This window comes from Prionailurus bengalensis, chromosome B2 (assembly GCF_016509475.1).
Source record: "Prionailurus bengalensis isolate Pbe53 chromosome B2, Fcat_Pben_1.1_paternal_pri, whole genome shotgun sequence".
NCBI lineage: Eukaryota > Metazoa > Chordata > Mammalia > Carnivora > Felidae > Prionailurus > Prionailurus bengalensis.
In genome coordinates, this window is record NC_057349.1 from 67,506,668 (window position 1) to 67,526,483 (window position 19,816).

The window sequence follows — 19,816 nt, forward strand, 5'->3', positions numbered from 1 at the left end:
AAGCATGGTAAAGACTGCTTTATTGGTGGCAGTTAGTAGAAGTCAATAAATATTGTTCCCCGAAGAACTCAGTTATGTATCAATTATTGGTCCAGAGAGAGCTGAATGAAACTGAACCAACTGCCTGCTGAGATGATAAACTGAAGTCAGTCTTGCTTCTTGGGAAATGAAGCCATAGCTAGCTGATATATGGCATACGCTGTTCCTGAAAAAGAAACAAAAAAAGAACTTACAAGAAATTCTGACATTTACATGTATAGACATAATATTCCAGCTAAAAGTTAACAGAAAGGGAAGTTTGGCATTAAGACTACTTTTATGGAAGCACAGAAAAGTATTTTGATAGGTGCTGGTAAAATTTAAAATAACTTCAAAGGAAAGTATTAGATACAACACAATAATTTATTTGTCAAATTGACAACATGTAAAAAGTTTTTAAATAAGAGTAAGAACATATATAAAAGTTATTTCCATACTAAACTAAGATGGCCTGAAAAATGCTAAGAATGATTCAAAAACCAAAAAAAGAGGTCAAGATATACAAGCACTCCCTAAAGTATATTATTAGTATTAAACCAAGAAGAATGATACATCATTTTTAAATTATCCAATTTGATGTAAGAATAGCCAATAAGTGAATATTTTTAAAAACTAATTACCAGAATATCTAAGAAACAGTCACACTGACCAAAAGAATTTGACTCTAAAGGTCACTATCTGATTGTTGTCTTCATTCATAAATGCCTCTTCACTGTACTCAACCCAAGGCAAAGAAAGCACCTTGGTATCAGCCCCGGGGACTTTGTAATTAGGGTTGAAATTCCAGCTTTTCCACACAGAGGCAATATTACCTTGGGTAATTAACATAATTTCTTCATCTTTAAAATGAGGACACATTACAGACTTAATAAAAAAGGTTACAGAAATCCATTGATGGACACTTCTATCAATAAGATGAGCACACAGTAATCAAATAGTTCCCTTCCTCCCCCAGAGAGCAATCATTTAAAATCTTAACTCTGCTCCTAGCCTACCAATTTGTAATATTCCATTGCTAATACTGAACAATGGACCTGCCTAATCCACAGAAAAATCTATCAAAGCACTTTGTGTACAGTAATAGGTACTGTTCTTTCCATAGAGGTTTTGTTTCTGTCATAAACATGTATGTTCAGAGTTTAGATGTAAAGTGTGTTTTTATTATGTATCACAGTAAAAATGTTTAAAAAGCCCCTGTTATAGGAGATGGTGTGGAGAGATGTGTAAGGCCACCAGTAGCACACTCTGAAAGCCACCTCTATCATAAACACTCCTATCAAACTTTATTGGTTTAATTTTTTAAGACATTAAAATGCTCTTCTACAATATGTATCAATCATCCTCTTGAGTCCTTATATGTAAAGCAGTAAGATCTCAGATGCTGGCGACAGTCTTTCTAGTTAAAATACTGACATAGTAAAAGGAATGAAGTTGTTAGTAATCCTTATTGTTACCTATCTGTAAGTCAAGCATTCCAAATATCTTACCACCAACTGTAAGCATCATAGTGGCTCTATACAGGAGGGCATCAGCTATTCCACCCTTTAGATGCACTGGAATTCCATTATCCTCCTAGATTAAAAAAATAGTAATAATTACTATATGCATCATTTTTTTTCAACTAAGTTCAAAAACTAATCCATTTATATAAAATTAAGCACCTCCTCAAACCCCTGGAATTAAAATATTGTCAATATCAAAATTAAAAGACTACAATTTTCCTCTGTACCTACCACCACTGAAGTATTAAAATAAGAACTCCTAAAAATCAACATTCTTTCTCTCACATTTAATGAGATCCAGTAAAGATTTGCCTTCCAAGGAATATATAAATGTTAAAGTTGTGAAAATATACTGATTGAGTCCATCAGCTGAATTATTAAAAAGATCAGGAATCCTCACACTTTTTTATTTCTTTATTTTGAGAGAAATAGAGAGCAAGCAGGAGAGGGGCAGAGACAGGGAGAGACAGAATCCCACGTAGGCTCTGCGTTATCAGGGCAGAGGTGGAGCTCGAACTCACAAATTTTAAGATCATGACCTGACCCCAAGATCAAGAGTAGGACCCTTAACCAACTGAGCCACCCCCGCATTCCTCTCCTCACACTTTAATCATAAGGTAGATTTGGTTCAACTTACGATTTCTCAACTTCACAAGTATGTGAAAGCAATACACGTTCAGGAGAAACTGTACTTTAAATTCTGAATTTTCATCTTTTGCCAGGCTAGCGACATGCGGTACGATCCTCTCATGATGCTGGGTAGTGGCAGCCAGCCACAACTCCCAGTCAGCCACACGATCACCAAATTTAGCAACCAATGTACTTATCACCATTCTGTACCCATAAAACCATTCACTTCACTTTCAGTGCAGTATTCAAGAGATTACATGAGATATTCAACACTTTTATTATAAAATAGGCTTTGTGTTAGATGATTTTGCCCAGTTCATGTATGTGTTCTAAGCATGTTTAAGGTAGGCTAGGCTAAGCTATATTTGGTAGGTTAAGCATATGAAATGGATTTTCAATTGAACATATTTTCAACTTATGATGGGTTACTATTTTATGACCTAACTCCATCATAAGTCAAGGAAGATCTGTATAGGATACAAAATTTTATTTGGGAAAAACCAGGTATTACCACAGTAAAACAAAAAAAGAACTAATAATGTAACTACTTATAAAGGTAAACAACTCTGTCCCACCATCTTTCCTCATGAGAAAACCATTATTAACAGCATAGTTCATATTCTTAAATATTTTTTAAAGCTTACGTTGTCTTACCTTCTAATTTACACACACACTTGTTTAATATACCAAATGAGATTACGCTATATAAGGGTATGCTATATTCTATTTTTCACTTAATGCTGTCTTAAAAACTTTTGTTACTCCCTTTAAAACTACCTTATCCCTTTTAATGGCTACATAGAATGCCACTCTGCAAAAATATCAGAACTGAATAAGCCAGTCCTCTATTAATGGGCATTTAGGTTGTTGGAGTTTTAGTGGTATTAAAATTCTATGACAAATAACCTCTATCCTTTTCTTTATATATTTAAGCTACTGTGTCTGCAGAAAAGATTTTTAAAAGTGGTAGTCCCCAGGGGCACCTGGCTGACTCAGTCAGTGAAGTATGCGACTCAGTCTCAGGGTTGTGACTTCAAACCCCACGTTGGGCATGGAGCCTACTTTTAAAAAACAAAAAAAAAAAAAGTGGAAGTCCCTGATAACAGGGTATCTGGTTTATTTTTAATAATACTCTCACACACTCTTTATAACTTTTATACCAATTATATTACTATTATGTATGAAAGTACTGTGTACGAATATAACTATCTCCCATACGTGGCTTACATAGCCTATTTTATTTAAAAAATTTTTTTTTTCAACGTTTATTTTATTTTTGGGACAGAGAGAGACAGAGCATGAACGGGGGAGAGGCAGAGAGAGAGAGGGAGACACAGAATCGGAAACAGGCTCCAGGCTCCGAGCCATCAGCCCAGAGCCTGACGCGGGGCTCGAACTCATGGACCGCGAGATCGTGACCTGGCTGAAGTCGGACGCTTAACCGACTGCGCCACCCAGGCGCCCCCATAGCCTATTTTAAATCCTTCCATAATTCTAACAATCAAGTAGGGGGAAAAAGTTGTAATTTGTCATTTTAATTTGCATTTCTTACTGATCTGTAGGACCTTTTTTTTTTTTTTCAATTTATTTTTAACGTTTATTTATTTTTTGAGAGAAACCAGCATGAGTGGGGGAGGGGCAGAGAGACAGTCACAAAATCTGAAGCAGGATCCAGGCTCTGAGCTGTCAGTACAGAGCCCGACATGGCCCTCGAACCCACAAACCGCGAGATCATGACCTGAGCCGAAGTCAGACCCTTAATGGACTGAGCCACCCAAGACGCCCCTGTAGGACCGCTTTTTATACTAGGGATGTTAATCTTTTGTTATATTTTAAAATTTGCTCTCAATTTGTCACTTGAACTCATAAATGCAATTTTTGTCCTTTACAGCTTCTAGGCTTTGTAAAGACTTCCTTAGGAAGACTTCCCCACCCCTAAGATATAAAAAATACTCTCCTATGGTGACTATAACTAATAGTACTGCATTGTACACTTGAAATTTGCTAAGAAAGTAGACCTTAAGTACTCTCACCAAACACACAAAAAGATCAAGTATTTGAGGTAATGGATGTGTTAATTAACTTAATTACAGTAATTATTCATAGGCACATTGAACATCACACTGTATGCACCTTTTTAAAAATAAAACCCATCAGGTTCAACCTAAATATATACAATTTTTATTTGTCAATTGTACCTCACTAAAACTGGAAAAATATATTTCATTTTAATATTTTTTGGCAGAAGAAGCATTTATATCTGCAATTTACCTTTTAATACACAATATAGAGGGACAGAACTTTACTTTCTTTCAAATAGACAATTTTTCTAACGCCAATTTATCGTATCCTTTCCACACTAATATGAAATAGCACCTTTAACGTATATTAAATTTCTACATACATATTTGTTCTGTTTCTGGGCCCTTTCTATGGTCTATTTGTCTATTCTTATGAAACTACCCATAGAGTGCTAACCCAATGTAACTTCTCCAAACAAAGTGTCTTTGACCTACACCTTTTCCCTCTCATTTCTTCTACTTCCCCAAAGTCCTCCTGGATATAGGCCCAACTAACTATCAATAGGCGGTTTATTATTTTGCTAATACAACAAGATGAGTAACAACCAAGCATCTCCAGATTTACTTCCTATCTCCAACTTTTGGTAAATATTATTACAAGTAACAACCTCCTATAAAATATTTCAGTACCTGAAATAGCTTTTGCTTCTCTGGAACCTTATTTTCAATCTGCCTGCGTGAAGCAGTACTTATGGTCCTCTGGGCAATCTGACGAAGAGCCTGAAATAAAAAAATCCATATATACTGAGCAGATTTAGGTCTTAGAGAAACTTTCAAAACCAACTATTTTCAACTTCTATTATTACAGAAGAGGGAAACTGACAGTTAAAAACATACCCGACTTGTCAGTAACAGAGTCCTAACTAAACCAACAGCCAAGTTTTCCACCTTGTTGTCCATCCACTACTCTTTTTTTTTTTTTCAGTTTATTTGGGGGTGGGGGGGAGGCGGATATCCCAAGCAGGTTCCAAGCTGTCAGTGCAGAGCCTGATGCAGGGCTCAATCTCATAATCTCATGAACTGTGAGATCATGACCTGAGCAGAAATCAAGAGTTGGACGCTTAACCTAAGTGACTGAGCCACCTAGGCGAACCCATCTACTACTCTTTACATTAAAATTCTACAGTCTCCAAAGACCACATTCAAGTAGCAATTCATACAGATTCTGAGAAAAAAAAAAAACATCTTTACCTGAATTGAACTAGTAGTATCATATAATCCTTGAGTAAAACATACTGACATACAGATATTATGAGAATAAAGAATGGTTACAAAATACACTAAAAGTTCCAATGTTTTCATTTATAACTTTACCATATTATTAAAAGATCTATTCGACACTAAAATAAACTGACATGATTCCTACTTAATCAAAATGCTTTCCCCATTGCATTTTTCCTATAAAGTAGGGAATAATTAATGGGGTACAATTCTTTTTAAAAAGTGAGTTGCATTATATATCCAGTTGAATTAAATAACGAAACAAATATGCACTCCACATTCCAAAACAAATCATATGTTGAGAGCTAAGTAAAACCTTATTGAATAATTACAAAAGAGAATGGTCACTGTTACATTTTCCTTCTCTTGTTCGAAGTTTTGGGAAATTATTTCACATGCTCAAAGCCGATGGATGGGTGAAGGACACTGCAGGACCGCCTGATTGAAGCAACACTACACTTTCAACCATGACGGCTCCTGAAGTCCCAACAGAAACCGAATGACTTGCTTTTTAAACCGCATCCTGATGCTCACAAAGCTCAGAAACGTTGAAACTTTAGGCCTTTCAACGTACCAGTGGACATATTTCTATCTGAAGCTTCCGGGTATCAGAAACGTCCCACTTGGATCTTGAGTTTACTCATATCAAAATTAGCGACTTCATCAATAACCCATAGGGTTAGAGGTGACCATTAAGAAACCAAGGCTGTCAAACCCACCATCCTCTGGTCATTTCCCCAGCCTCTTCATTCCCTATATCTACTCAGCACAGCCGGGAGCAAGAGGAATAGTTAGAAGGGAAAGTAACGTCAGGCGAAAAGGACACGGACCAAGGTGACCTCAGAAGCCGCCTTCTCCCACCCTCCTTCCCTCTCAGGAGAGGCTTTTCAGTCATCCCTTAGCCTCCGCTCCTAACCTTCCCGCCCCACATCAAGAATGCAAGCCGAGAAGCTCCTTACCAGCAGATTCCGCAGCATCTTGGCTCGGTTACTACCCACCAACCGCAACAACCGAACACCAGGAACGAGAACGGCAACACCGGAACCGGAACTGCCTTCTGGCCTTGCGCAAGCGTCAGGGAACTTAATACTTCGGACGGAGGAGGGGCTTGAGCCTCTAACCATAGAGAGCGAAAGGCAAGCGAGAGCGGCCGTACGGCTGTGGCCGCTCTAGCCGACCGGCCGTTTCCGTTCCTTGCTCTCGTTCCTAAGCTGGCCGATGCTGTTCAGGGGGCTGTCTCCTGGAGCTAAGGCTTGGAGAAGTAAACAACTTTTGAGACCGGAGAGGCAAGGAGTGACGTGTTATGTACTTTGTAACTAGCTTAGGTGAAATTAATGTGAGACCAGGCTATCATAGAAAATTAGTATATTTTGAACGAGAAGGTATTTTAAAAACTTCTGAGCAAATTTTGAACCATTGTTTAGGTGCTGAAAGAACACTGGGTTGGTCTAACTGTAAGCTATGAAGCTTGATGCAATACAAAACAAAAAGGTTAGCTCCTCTTACACGGATACAATCAGTTTTTTTTCCGTAGAAGAAACTTTGTGAGGGCGTTATTGTTCCTTGTGCTGAGAATATGCTGTAAAGAGCTGCGTCGGGATATCTTCTTGTACCTTTGGATGCTGCACAACTCCCCATGCAAGAAACGCTACCAGCGTCCTGAAATTGTGAAAGTTGTTCGCTCGTTTCTCCGTGTCTGGGGAAAATGCTGAAAAGAGGGGAATATTTTTAATTGTGGGACAAGAGATGGGATGGCACATCGGTATTCTTTAAGTCTTGCTGTCCCAGGGCACTTTCCATGATTGGAGTTGCTAGGCAGGGCAAATATTGGTTAGGCTGCCAGTGTACCTTGCTTCTAGCAGTCTTGCCTAAATAATGCCACTTACAGAGATCTTTAGTCTTTGTGCCCACCGAGTGTGTATAAATGTAAACATAAAAATACTTATTCTATACTAAAATAAATCTTTCCACCTTTTTTAAACAAATTTTTATAATTATTCCATTATCATTTCAAATAGAAAGTGGATGATGTATGGGTTAAACATAGGTGAAATGTGTAGATAAAAATTAGTAATATCAAAATCACTATTCCTTCTAATCTTTTGGGTTAGATCCACCAAGTTATCTGTGCTCAGTCTTCCTCACCAAGGTTTGTAAATACCCAATTCATCTCTTCTCTAGATAGGGACCGAAAGTTTCTGGCTTATTCTCCCTTCTGCATTATGCACTGTGATGGAATCCTTGAGGACAATTACCAGGCACCAATAGCTGGAACATACAAATTTTTAAAAAGTGTACTCTGAACTTGTTAAAGCTGTATGTGCTCTCTTACATTTTCTCCATCTAGACAACTAGATTGTAAACCTCTCAAGAACAGAGATTATTGTAATTTTTTACCAATCCCCTAGTACTGCTTAAAGGGTTAAAGGTTAACCAGCAGATGAATTAATGACATATATTGGGTGATTGATAGATCTATATATTGGATAAAGGACATTTATGGCTCTGTCCAAAAAGAACCAAAGATTCACATAAAATAGATTCTGAAATAGATGCAGATCCTTATTTGTATGTTACCTAGTACAATTTTTCTTCCCTCTTTCCTAGATCATTCCATCAGCATATAAGCATATTCCCATATTAAACAAACTAGCCTTTGATTTCAGTTACCATACTATTTCTCTTCAAAAGAAAACAGATTTCTTGGGGCGCCTGGGTGGCGCAGTTGGTTAAGTATCTGACTCTTGATTTTGGCTCAGTTCATGATCTCACCGTCTTGAGATCAAATCCCCCATCAGCACAGAGCCTGCTTGGGATTCTCTTTCCACCTCTCTCTGCCCCACCCTCTCAAACAAACAAACAAACAAACAAACATTTAAAAAATAAAAATAAAACAGATTTCTTTATATTTGTCTTCTTCTCTTCCTCTCCTAATTTTTTAAATTCCATTTTGGGTAGGCTTTTATGGCTTTTCCTAGGATCCCCAATGGCTTCTACATTATTGAATAAACTGTCAACCTCAATTTTCATTTTTTCCATCTATCAGCAACTAAATTTAACATAATTGATCATTCCTTCACAATATGCTTTGTTTTTAATTTGGAAATAAGCCACAAATGCCATACAGTATAACATACAACATGTATGTACAGTTTCATACATGGTCCTCCATCCACTACTCTTTTGATGGTTTTCCATTTCATAGTGTTTTTAGTCTCCTGAAACCTCAAACTCTCAATCTCTAAATTTCGGAGTACCACCTTTACATTCATCCTGTCTGTGATTTCATCTACTGCCATGAAATACCATTTGTGTGCTGGCAAATTCTCTAGCCTGACCTTTCCCTTTGACTCCAGACATCTCCACTTACATGTCTAATGAGCATCGCAAACTTATGACCAAAACTGAATTCTACTTTCCAGTCCTTTATTTTCAAGGCTTCTCCTCTGCAATTTTCTTCATTTCAAGCCCCAAACTTTGACTGTTTTCTATCATGCCCTATAAACTAATCCATTAGAAAATTCTGTTGAATACATACACCTTCAAAATATAATCTGAATCTGACCGCTTTTCATTTATCTCCACTGCTACCACAACTCCAGGCCAAGCCATCATCATCTCCTGTTTACATTACTGCAAAAGCCTTTTCAATTAGTTTTCCTACTTGTACTTTTACACTCAGTCGATTTTCCACACAGCAATGATCCTTTTAATGATATAAGTTAGATAATGACTGTTTATAACTGTTTTCTTCATTGCTGTACTTGCAGCATCTACAATAGTAACTGGCAGATAGAAAATATTCAGTAATTATTGGTTAAAGGAACAGTATGCTGCATAAAGAATGAACTTATTGGGAATAAAAATTCAAAACATCTTTGATACTCAATGTGCTACTTTCAAACAGCTTTTAGTCCCAGGATTCCTCACTCATTGTCTCCTTGCTCCTGTTCTATAAATTGTGATTATCCTGACAGAAAAACATACCTGAAATTTGCCTGGATGCCTATCAAACTTTATTGGATCATCTCAAGCACACTTGAAATTTGTTACTAGATTTGTAAACTCATGCTCTGCAGCAGAGCAGAAGAGTTCTTTCCTTTTTTTTCTTTTTTTTTAATTTTGAGAAAGAGAGGGAAAGAGAGCGCATAAGCACAATTGGGGTAGAGGCAGAGAGAAAGTGAGAGAAACTTAAGCAGGTCCCATGCCCAGGGCAGAGCCTGATGCCAAGCTTGATCTCAAGACTGGGATCATGACCTGAACCAAAATCAAGAGTCAGATGCTTAATCAACTGAGCCACCCAGATGCCCCAGAAGGGTTATTTTCTAAAGTTTCCTTTCCAAAACATCAGTTTGAGTTTCTTTGTAATATTAGAAAATTATTATTAGATTACTGGAAATGATTAGGAAGTATTTCCTTCAGAAGGTTTTTGAACACTGTTAACAGAACTGGCAGTACTCTATTTAGATATATAGATGGATAATCTGAGGTAAGTAATGGTTAACTAAAGCCTGAGATAAGTTTGTGTGAAAATAATTCACAATTACTGATGTAAAGTTGCCAAATGACATAGTTACTCCATCTTTCTTTTCCTTTAGAAAACAAACAAGATTACAACCCTTACTTTGACCCTGCCTGTAGCATCTATAAATTTAAAAAGGAAAGCCAGAATAGTGTTTTGTGTAATTGGGATGTGTGTTTTAATTCTGGAAGCATGGTTAATCCACTTCCAGTTTTACAAAAGCAAATATAGAACAGTTTCATGTGAGGTTTAATGTACAAAAATTACTAGTCAGATAAAAGATAGCACATCACTATAATTCCATATGTTCTCTGATTACAGCTAGGAATCATGAAACACTTGGCTATCACTTAATTGCTGTATTTATTATTAAATAATTTATGTAATTGCAAGCCTCGTCTTTTCATCATTAAAGTTAAGGGGTGGCTTTGGACTAATAATCATCTCTGGCTCTAAAATCCTTTTGTATGAAAAAATAATATATACAATATATGAATGAGTCCACTCCTTGCTTAACAATAATTTATTGACCATTTAATATGAACTAACACTTTGTAAGATGCTCTGGGGAAAACTTTTTAAGTCGCTGACCTTCTGGAGCATAAAATCTAATTAGGAAGGTAATAATAAACACATAATAATAAATCATGATGTGGACATGAATGCGAGGTTTCTGACTTAACTCTTAAGATGGTTGACCATACCATTCACTATGTCAAAAAATGTAAGAGAAAGCTAGCTAGAATGGCTTGGTTTCTGTTTGGGCCTTACTAAGCTTGAGAAATCCAAGGACAATCCAAGAGACCCATACTGAACAATCTAGAACTCAGAAGAGATGTCAAGGCACAAGAAAAGATAAAGAAACTAGTGCAAAGATGGTAGTAGAAGTGATTAGGAACTTATGATTGCTCAGGGAGTATAATCTCAAAGAATTCCCACCATTTTATATGGTGAGCATAACCAAAGGATGTATAAAGGAGACTAAAGACAGGTAAGTATGAAGAAAATCAGGAGTTATCCACAAAGCCACATGCTAAGAATGAAGAGGGAAGGATGGTGCCAAATTATCAAATGGAGCAAAAAGTTCAAGGGTGAGTTTACTTCCTGTGACAAAAGGGGGGTGAGAATTGTTCATTGTCATTTTCCATACTTTCTGTTAAATATTTGTCATCTATCACTTCCCTTATTCCTCAAAACAAAAATCTGTCAAGAGGGTATTAAAACTCCCATTTTACTGACAGGAAATGGTAAATGATTTAGGAGATAAAATAATCTGAAGGTAGAGTTTACAGACATAAGAGCCAAGTCAGCCTCCTTCTAAAACCCATACTCTTTCTACTGTATCTTTCAGACAGAGATGATAGTAAACAGAATACAGTGTGACTGTGAAATAAATCCTTAGCTAAAACTGAAGATGACAAAAAATATAAATTACTCTTTTACAAGCTTTGTTGTGAAAAGGAAAGACAATACACCCCAGGGATTACTTCAGACCATTAATTCAACTGCAATTAACATGTATTTTTAAAGCCATTTTTTTCTGTATTTCTGTTCCTTAAAATAATGTGACACACTAATCTTGATAGTGAAAGTAATATACAATGAGTTCAATCTTCTTCATTACCCTGGATGAAAAAGCTTGTCACACATCAACAGACAAGCTCCCATTAATATCATTTACAGTAAATAACAAGTTTATCTTTTAATATTTTTAAAAATGCTACAAAAGCACCAAAAGGTACTTCAAGGTGTTTTCTGGTTTTAAAAAAGTGGATGGCCCTGAGTTTATCTCTTCTCCCTTTCACTCCAGTAACATGAAAGGGAATTGAAAAAGTAGGAGGTATTGATAGGCATCATTACCTTAGATGAATCTCAAAGGCATGCTAAATGAAAGAAGCCAGATTCAAAAGATTAAATATGGTATAATTCCATTTATGACATTCTAGAAGAAAAACTATGGGGAAGGAAAAGACATCAGTGGTTGCCAGAGAAATAATGAGTATAAAGGAGTAGTGTAAGGGAGTTTTGGGGGGTAGGGGTGATGGTATTGCTCTGTATCCAATGGTGGTTACACAAATCTATGCATAAGTTAAAATGCACAGAACTACACACACACACACACACACACACACACACACACACACAAAGTTTACTTTATGATAATGTTTCTACCTAATTTTTTTTCAATGTTTATTTATTTTGGAGAGAGAGAGGGTGCCACCTGGGGAGGAGCAGAGAGTGAGAGAGGCAGAGAATCTGAAGCAGACTCCACGCTGTCAACACAGAGCCCAATGTGGGGCTTGAATTCAGGTGAGATCATGTCCTGACCCAAAGTCAGATGTTTAAATGACTGAGCCACCCAGGCGCCACCTGTTTTATGATAATCTAAAACAATTTTTTAAAATTTACTTACCTGTTTTTGGAGAGAGAGAGAGACAGCACGAGTGAAGGAGTGGCAGAGTGAGTGAGAGAATACCAAGCTGGCTCTGTGCCATCAGCACAGAGCCTGATATGGGGCTCAAACTCATGAACTGTAAGATCATGACCTGAGCCAAAACCAAGAGTCAGACGCCTAACCAACTGAGCCATCCAGGCACCCCTAAAACAAATTTTTTAAAGATATGAGTCAAAAAGGATAGAGAGTTGATAGGGGGGAGAAAACCAGAAAAGCATTTTCAGCAGATTTCTAGAAAACAGAAAGCAGACGGAATATGAGCAGGACAGAGGAAGCTGTAATCTAGAGATACTTAAGGGGGACACCAGTGAGAAACATGCTGATTGGCCCACAGCCCCTGAGAAGTTCAGACTTGGATGTAAAAATTATAGCAACAAGGAATAGGCCTGAAAATGACTAGTTGAAAATTACATATAACAGAATGGTCAGATCCCAAAACCTCTGCCCTCCCCCTCTCAGCCAAATACAATCTCTCACCTCCTTCACTGTCTCCCATGGGTAAGAGATAATTTTTCTCTCTATAAAGTAATGGAAGACAACCAGGCAGAAGGGATGTGCAGAGGGATAGCTATAAAGAAATATGTATAAAGTAGAAAACAGAAGGTGAGGTGGAGGACAGGCAGGAGGGAGTTAAAAGCAAAACAAAACAAACAAACAAACAAACAAAAACCCCAGACCCTCCTTGGACCCCTTCCTTCTGAAGAGGACCAGTGAATTCCTTAGAGAGACTGAACAGTCCCTGTCAAAGAAAAGGCCTCCAGCCAAATGACTGGCTCCCTGACAATCATTCCCTAATGCAGTACTTCTCAACATTTGATCCCCTTACAGTTGCTGACCTGCCAACTCTTTATTACTTGTCTACGCTTTTCATAATGAATAGGAACAAATAATTCACTGAGTGGCATTTCTGAGTAGCACTGTGCTAGTGAAGCCCATCACTTGTCAAGCACTGGCCACAAACAAAGAACTTTCAATTAGTCTTTTGGGGGCCATCCATATATGACAAATGGTCAAGACTAGCCAGAAACACAAAAAAAGTCACTTAAATGATCGAGAAAAAAAAAAAAAACCTAAAACTTAAAACAACAACAACAAAAACTGATGCTAACAGAATAGGAAAGAAAAGCATATATATCCTCAAAAAATATTTAATTTTTTAACATTTATTCATTTTTTGAGAGACAGAGAGAGGCAGAACATGAGCAGGGGAGGGGCAGAGAGAGAGGGAGATGCTGAATCCGAAGCAGGCTTCATGAAGGCTCTGAGCTGTCAGCACAGAGCCCGAAGCGGGGCTCGAACTCACCAATGGCGAGATCATGACCTGAGCCAAAGTAGGACACTTAACCGACTGAGCCACCTAGGCACCCCCTCAGAAAAATATTTTATCTGTGAACTAAGATGAATATTTTTTAGAAACAGAATAGAAATAAAGGAAGTCTTAGAAATTAAAATACTTTTTAAATATACATAAAATTCAGTCGACGATAAGGCTGGAAGATCAAAATGAAGAAATCTTTTAGAAAGAACACAGACAATAGTGTTGAAACAACTGGAGAAAAAGAGAAGAAAATTAAGCATCAGTCTAGGAGGTCTAATATCTGATTAGGATAGAAACTGAGTTCTCAAAACCAACAATGAAACCTAGAAGAGGGTGGAGCAATACCTTCAAAACTCTGAGGGGAGGGGTGCCCGGGTGGCTCAGTCGGTTGAGCGTCCGACTTCGGCTCAGGTCATGATCTCACCATTGGTGAGTTCAAGCCCCACTTCCGGCTCTGTGCTGACAGCTCAAAGCATGGAGCCTGCTTTGGATTCTGTCTTCTTGCCCCTCCCCTGCTCATGCTCTGTCTTTCTCAAAAATAAACATTAAAAAAATTTATTTAAAAAAATCTGAGGGTAAATTATTTTAAACTTAATATTGTATATGTAGTCAAACTATCAATGAGATGTGAAAATTGAAAAAAGACATTTTAGACACAGAAAATTTGCCTCTCAGCTACCACTTCTTAGGAAGCTTTAAGTGCTTTAGGTAGTGCTCCAGTAAACTACAGAATAAACTAGGAAACAGATCCAACATAGAAAGGTGACAAGAGGAGATCATGGGATAATGGCTGTGTAACTGGTCAAGAAAACAACCAGTTCAGATTGGCATAAAAGGACAAATACAGAACAGATCTCCCTAGTAAAAACAGGGAATCAGATTATCTGATATTTGGGGACAAAAACCCTTCAAAACTATTGATGAGAATATGGTGGACCTGACAGAATAACTGGGAAAAGCTTAAGATAGGTTTCTAGAAATTATGTGTTAAAAATGAGGCAATTATTAATTCTAGGATAAATAAAATGATGTGAAATGTAATCGTGGTGCAATGCTTTGCTCCACAGTCATAAGTAATAATAGCTACTGTGTTTCCCAAATATGATATAGCTGTAATAATAATGGGAGAAGGAAAGGAAAGGTATGTTAAAGAGCTTTAATCAGCAGGTTAACATTATCAAGAAGATATTAATGATGACTAAAACCATTAAATCAAGCAATAGCAGACTAGGCATATTGTTTAGATACACTAAAACAAATGCCAAAAGATAACTTTTGGACTCAAAGTGATTATCTCTAAGACTTAAAGAAAGTTGGGACAGGGACTACTGGTTTTCATCATAAGGCTTGTCGATTTTTTTAACTGTATATACACGTTACTTTGATAAAATATAAATTTACTTATTTACAAAGCTATAAAATCAAATAAGGTCACCGTGATCGATTTGATTTTAGACATGATATTTATTTTGAAATTTCGAATGACATTAGGGGAAATATGATTTTTATGTTTATTGAATGGAGCATGGGCTAAAAAAAAAGCTCTAAAACACTTCCTTAGATCATCCAAACTCTACAACAAACATTTATGCATCAAAACTCCTCTTGAAACAGCACTCCTTTACTGCCTCTCCCCTCCTTTCAAAAAACACATGTTTATAAATAAGAAGACTTTTCACCTTAACCAACAAAGGACGATACAAGAATTCTAAGGCATTGTTTCCATGAAGATAGAAGGTGAGCATTCATTAACCCTCCAGTCAGCTGTTCTCTTTCCTGGTCTGGCTTTTCGTTTCCTGTATGCCCCACCCTCTTCATTATTTCATCATTCTTACTTCTCTACCACTTCTTCCTTTTCTATTTACTAGACATTTCCTTGATTTAATACCAAATTTAGCCCATCTACCTATAACTCAGGTGACAATATGACCACCTCCTGGTAAGAACAGATGTTTCTAAGTAATATATACAAACCTTGCAGTTAATGCTGTCAAAATGATTAATATATATCCATAATGGCAATCAAATCTAGACATAGAAATGTTAAAACGTGGGATTTATTGACCTTGGGCTAAAATTTAGTGCTTAAACATTAACAACAACACTGAGGCATTATTATTTTAGCAAGACACTTGAACATAGCAAAATTAATTTTGTTCATTTTTATTAATACAGAACATACTAACAGAACATTATCTTTAAATATAATCAAGGTTACAAACAAACTGATAACTAACCAATAAACAAAAAATATTCACTTGACTCTCCTCTTGGTTGAATAATTCTCCATTTGGTAGTACAATTATTTTTACCAATTCATTTTTAACTGCCTTATGATTTCAATGAAACTTCTTAGCTTTTACATATTAAATAATTCCTTCAATTGGGAAATTTCATATATCAAAATACTTCCTGTAAGTCAATGCATTCTTCAATGCCTTCTACTTAACCTGAATGCAATAAAATGCAGTATGATTCTCTAAAAGTTGAATATGACATTAATATTTCCAAAAGATGAGCATAAGCCCCATAAAAAAAGAAATGTTTTTCCTTCCCACCAGGCTTCGCAGAGGCCATATGAATGTTCCACATTCTTCATAATTAGTAACAGGAATCCCTTAGCGCTCAAACGGCAGGAGACGGGAAGGAAATTAGGCCATCGATGAACTTGTAAATAGATAAAACTCCAAATATATCTTAAGATTCTGTCTTCACCCCAGATGAGAAAGTGTTGGAAGGGTCTTCAACTTTTCTTTCGTGGCAACTTTGGTCCCCTAATTAGAAAAAGAGACGCAGGACGGCAGTCCTCCTTGAACAAAACAAACTCAATCTGGGAAGACTGGCAAAAACCTTCTCTCCCAGTGATGTGTCCCAGAAAATAAACTGCCATGTGAAAGAGGGTCAATGGTCAGAATAAATAACAATATTCTGAAGGACTGACAAGACAAAGAATATTTTTAGACAAAGAATACCCTATGCACTCAGAAATTTCAGGATAATCATACATTAAGTACCTCATGCAAGTGATATTCTACCAGTTAAAAGTAATTATGAATTACAAGTTCTTTTAACTAAATTTCATGTTATACAAAACTTAAGAAGTGTGGCACATTTCTATTAACCATTACATTATTTTTTGTTGTTGTTGTTTTTAAAAAAAAAAACATATATTAATCAAAACTGATACATTACCCAGACCTTTTGATTTAAAATATAACTGAACAAAATCATCACAAACTCTGAATAAACAGCCATTCTTCTATACAAATATAGGAGTTATTTTAGTTAAAAAAGAAAAGCCATTTCTATGCAATTAAGCCACCTCTGATTAAGACATACATTTTCATGCATGTTGAAAAAGTAAGTTTACATTCAAGAGTAAGTTCCATAGCAAACAAATTACAGCATTTATTCAATAAGGAATATTAAAATAATTCCAGTTAATAGAAAATAAAGTAACTTCAACCATATATATTATAATTTATCATGTGCATACTGCAAAATCTCCAGAATTTAATTAGGAAATTTAAAGAATTTATTTTTTAAGTGTCTTAGGAGAAACCAACCAAAATAATTGGTACCTTAACCAAAGAGAATGTGCATACATCTCTATATTTGACCTATATGCAAAAATTGAATGAAATATGAAAGTCACTGTTTTCTAAATTTTCTGCAATACAACATTAGTACTTAAATCAAAACTTACCTGCAAAATAAAAACAGCCTGAGGTATTTCCAATGCTGAAGCAAATTTCTGAATGTTAAATACCACAAGAATGAAAACAGTTTCCTCTGAACACTTACATCTGGCAGAAGATGAAGGTCTGCCAAGAAATTTTCCCATCTCACCTATATTCTTTTGTCCCTTATGAAGTATAAGCTTCAAGGGAAATGATCACATGTAAAAACATATCAAGTGAGTTGGGTTCCTGACTGCAACATCTTAATCAAATGGAAAAAGGAATTTTAAATTCTCCCACCTGAGACCCATCTGACCTCTTCAGACATGACCATTAATTCCTATGCTAGACAAGGTAAGCATGTCCTTTCAAATCAAAGCTATACTTGACAAAGAACTGTACTGGATAAATGGAATACTTGAACAACCTCAACAAAGATGGCACTTTAAGCCTTTACACATGACACATGAAAATGATGAAGCGTTTTATTTAGATTTAGATCTTTTTTGTAACTCTGAATCCTGCAAGGTTAGCAAGGTGTTATATTCATACATCTTGTAATCCCTTTCTTCACACAACAGGCACACATATACAGCATCACATGTCAATATAATATTATCAACACAGCATAAATATTTAAGCAATAGATGCATTTCACATAAAAGAGACTATGCATCATAGGGCCTGACCCAACAAAAAGCAAACATTAGAATGCCATTTCAGCAGTTACAGTGTTGATATGATCTATATAGTTAATTTGTTTCATACCCGTCATACAGTTCCATAAGACATCCATAAGGAAGAAGCAAAGGACAAAACTGTTTTTTTTAAAAAAAACCAAAGTTATGTGCCAACTTTAAAAATGACATACTAACCAGACATCAGCATTCAAAAGCTAGGTTGAATAGGACTGGCCTTGATGCACATGCAGTAAATCTGTTTTCAGAATATAAAATTAAATGGTAATGTCAGCAGTATTACTACTGTTTCTATATTTATGATTGATTACTAGCAGTACAACTCCTAGAAGGAAGGAGATGGATCCAATAGTGATGTAAGCAATCCCCAAAAATGGATTTTTTCCTCCCATCCATGAAATAGTGCTCAAGATCATCCGTTTTCGTCCATCAAAAGAGTGTACAGGGTAATCTGAAGAATGTATAGGAAGGCTTTTCCATGTCTAGTTACTTGATTTTTAAAACACAACTTAAAAATTTGGCATTTAATTGCTTGTAATTCACTGGTATAATTCTATGATACACAGGCACCTTACTCACATTTTCCGAACCACAAAATAATTATATGACTATTACCTTGAAGCACTGATTTAGCAAGTTAAACATTAGTAGTGAAAACCAATATAGTTTACAAGCAAAAACAACCGAATTTAAGGGTTAAATGGCTTCTCAGGTACTTTTACTCTCATTACACAGAAGGGGCAAAAGACCACAAAGAAATGTAATGTGAAAAAAATATTTCAGATGAACAGCAATAAAACCAACAGAGGAAGAGAAGACTGACAGACCAGAAGAAAAAGGAAGAATGTAGAGGCTGGAGGTCTCTGTGAGCTCAAAGAGCATGTGTAATAAAAGAGTAATTATGAGAATACAAGAGGACTCAGAGCACAAGGTCAAAGAGTATGATACTGAAGTTTTAACTTGTTGATTTGGAGCAATGACAAAACTCATAGTGTGACGCAGAGGTGATGGCTGAAATAGAGTAGAAATGAAGGGTGAACTGTTAAAGAGATTTAAGAAATGGGACACCAGTATATTGGATGAGCTACCTACATGGACCAATTCTAAGATTTTGGCAAGAATTAGAACAGAGAACACAGAACTAAATCCCTATGTGAAAGGTTTACAACCTTTTCAAAGATATCTTTGGAATCAAGTTTAGGCCCCATTTGTTTCTCTCTGCAATTTCCCATCCCTACGGATGTGCCCTATTACTCCAAATGGCAGACTCTGCCAGTTTCTTAAATCAGCCCTAAACCTGAAGCAGGAATGATTATAATAAGAGTTCTAACTAATATAACACTCTGGGAGACAAACTATCAAATCACTCATGCTAGCCTCTCTGTATCCCAACCCCCCAAAATGGGCTTCTGTCTTAATTCTGGTGTCTAGTTCCCACTTGATACCTCATTTTTATAATTACCCTTGATGCTTTGCAGACCCAAATTCCTGTCTCGTCAGTCTTTGAGAGCCTACGTTCTTTGATTTCTCTTCTCAGTGCCTTGGATGCAAATAGTCTCTTTAACTAAGACAAAGTACTAAGTACTCCAAAGACTTCCCTAAATTATGCTCTAGGCTACAGGGTGGTATCTGCCTTTACTCCTTACTAGATCTTCTGGATGCTGTAACAG

The 19,816-nt window shown here is 36.4% G+C and overlaps 2 protein-coding genes across 2 annotated transcripts in view; both read right to left on the minus strand.

Annotated features, from left to right (window-relative positions):
- Positions 1-3: 3 nt before the first annotated feature.
- Positions 4-6,562, minus strand: LOC122489702 (cytochrome c oxidase subunit 7A2, mitochondrial). Its single transcript, XM_043591840.1, has 4 exons — positions 6,433-6,562; positions 4,883-4,972; positions 1,527-1,611; positions 4-205 (listed from the first exon to the last, which is right to left on the minus strand). Exons 1-4 carry the CDS (start codon positions 6,448-6,450, stop codon positions 147-149), a joined length of 252 nt encoding a protein of 83 aa, XP_043447775.1. The 5' UTR covers positions 6,451-6,562; the 3' UTR covers positions 4-146.
- Positions 6,563-15,915: 9,353 nt separating this feature from the next.
- Positions 15,916-19,816, minus strand: part of TMEM30A (transmembrane protein 30A) — a 40,245-nt gene continuing 36,344 nt past the window's right edge. The window contains exon 7 of the mRNA XM_043591841.1: positions 15,916-18,597. Coding sequence (XP_043447776.1) covers positions 18,404-18,597 — 194 coding nt within the window. The 3' untranslated portion in view covers positions 15,916-18,403. The remainder of the gene's footprint in view (positions 18,598-19,816) is intronic.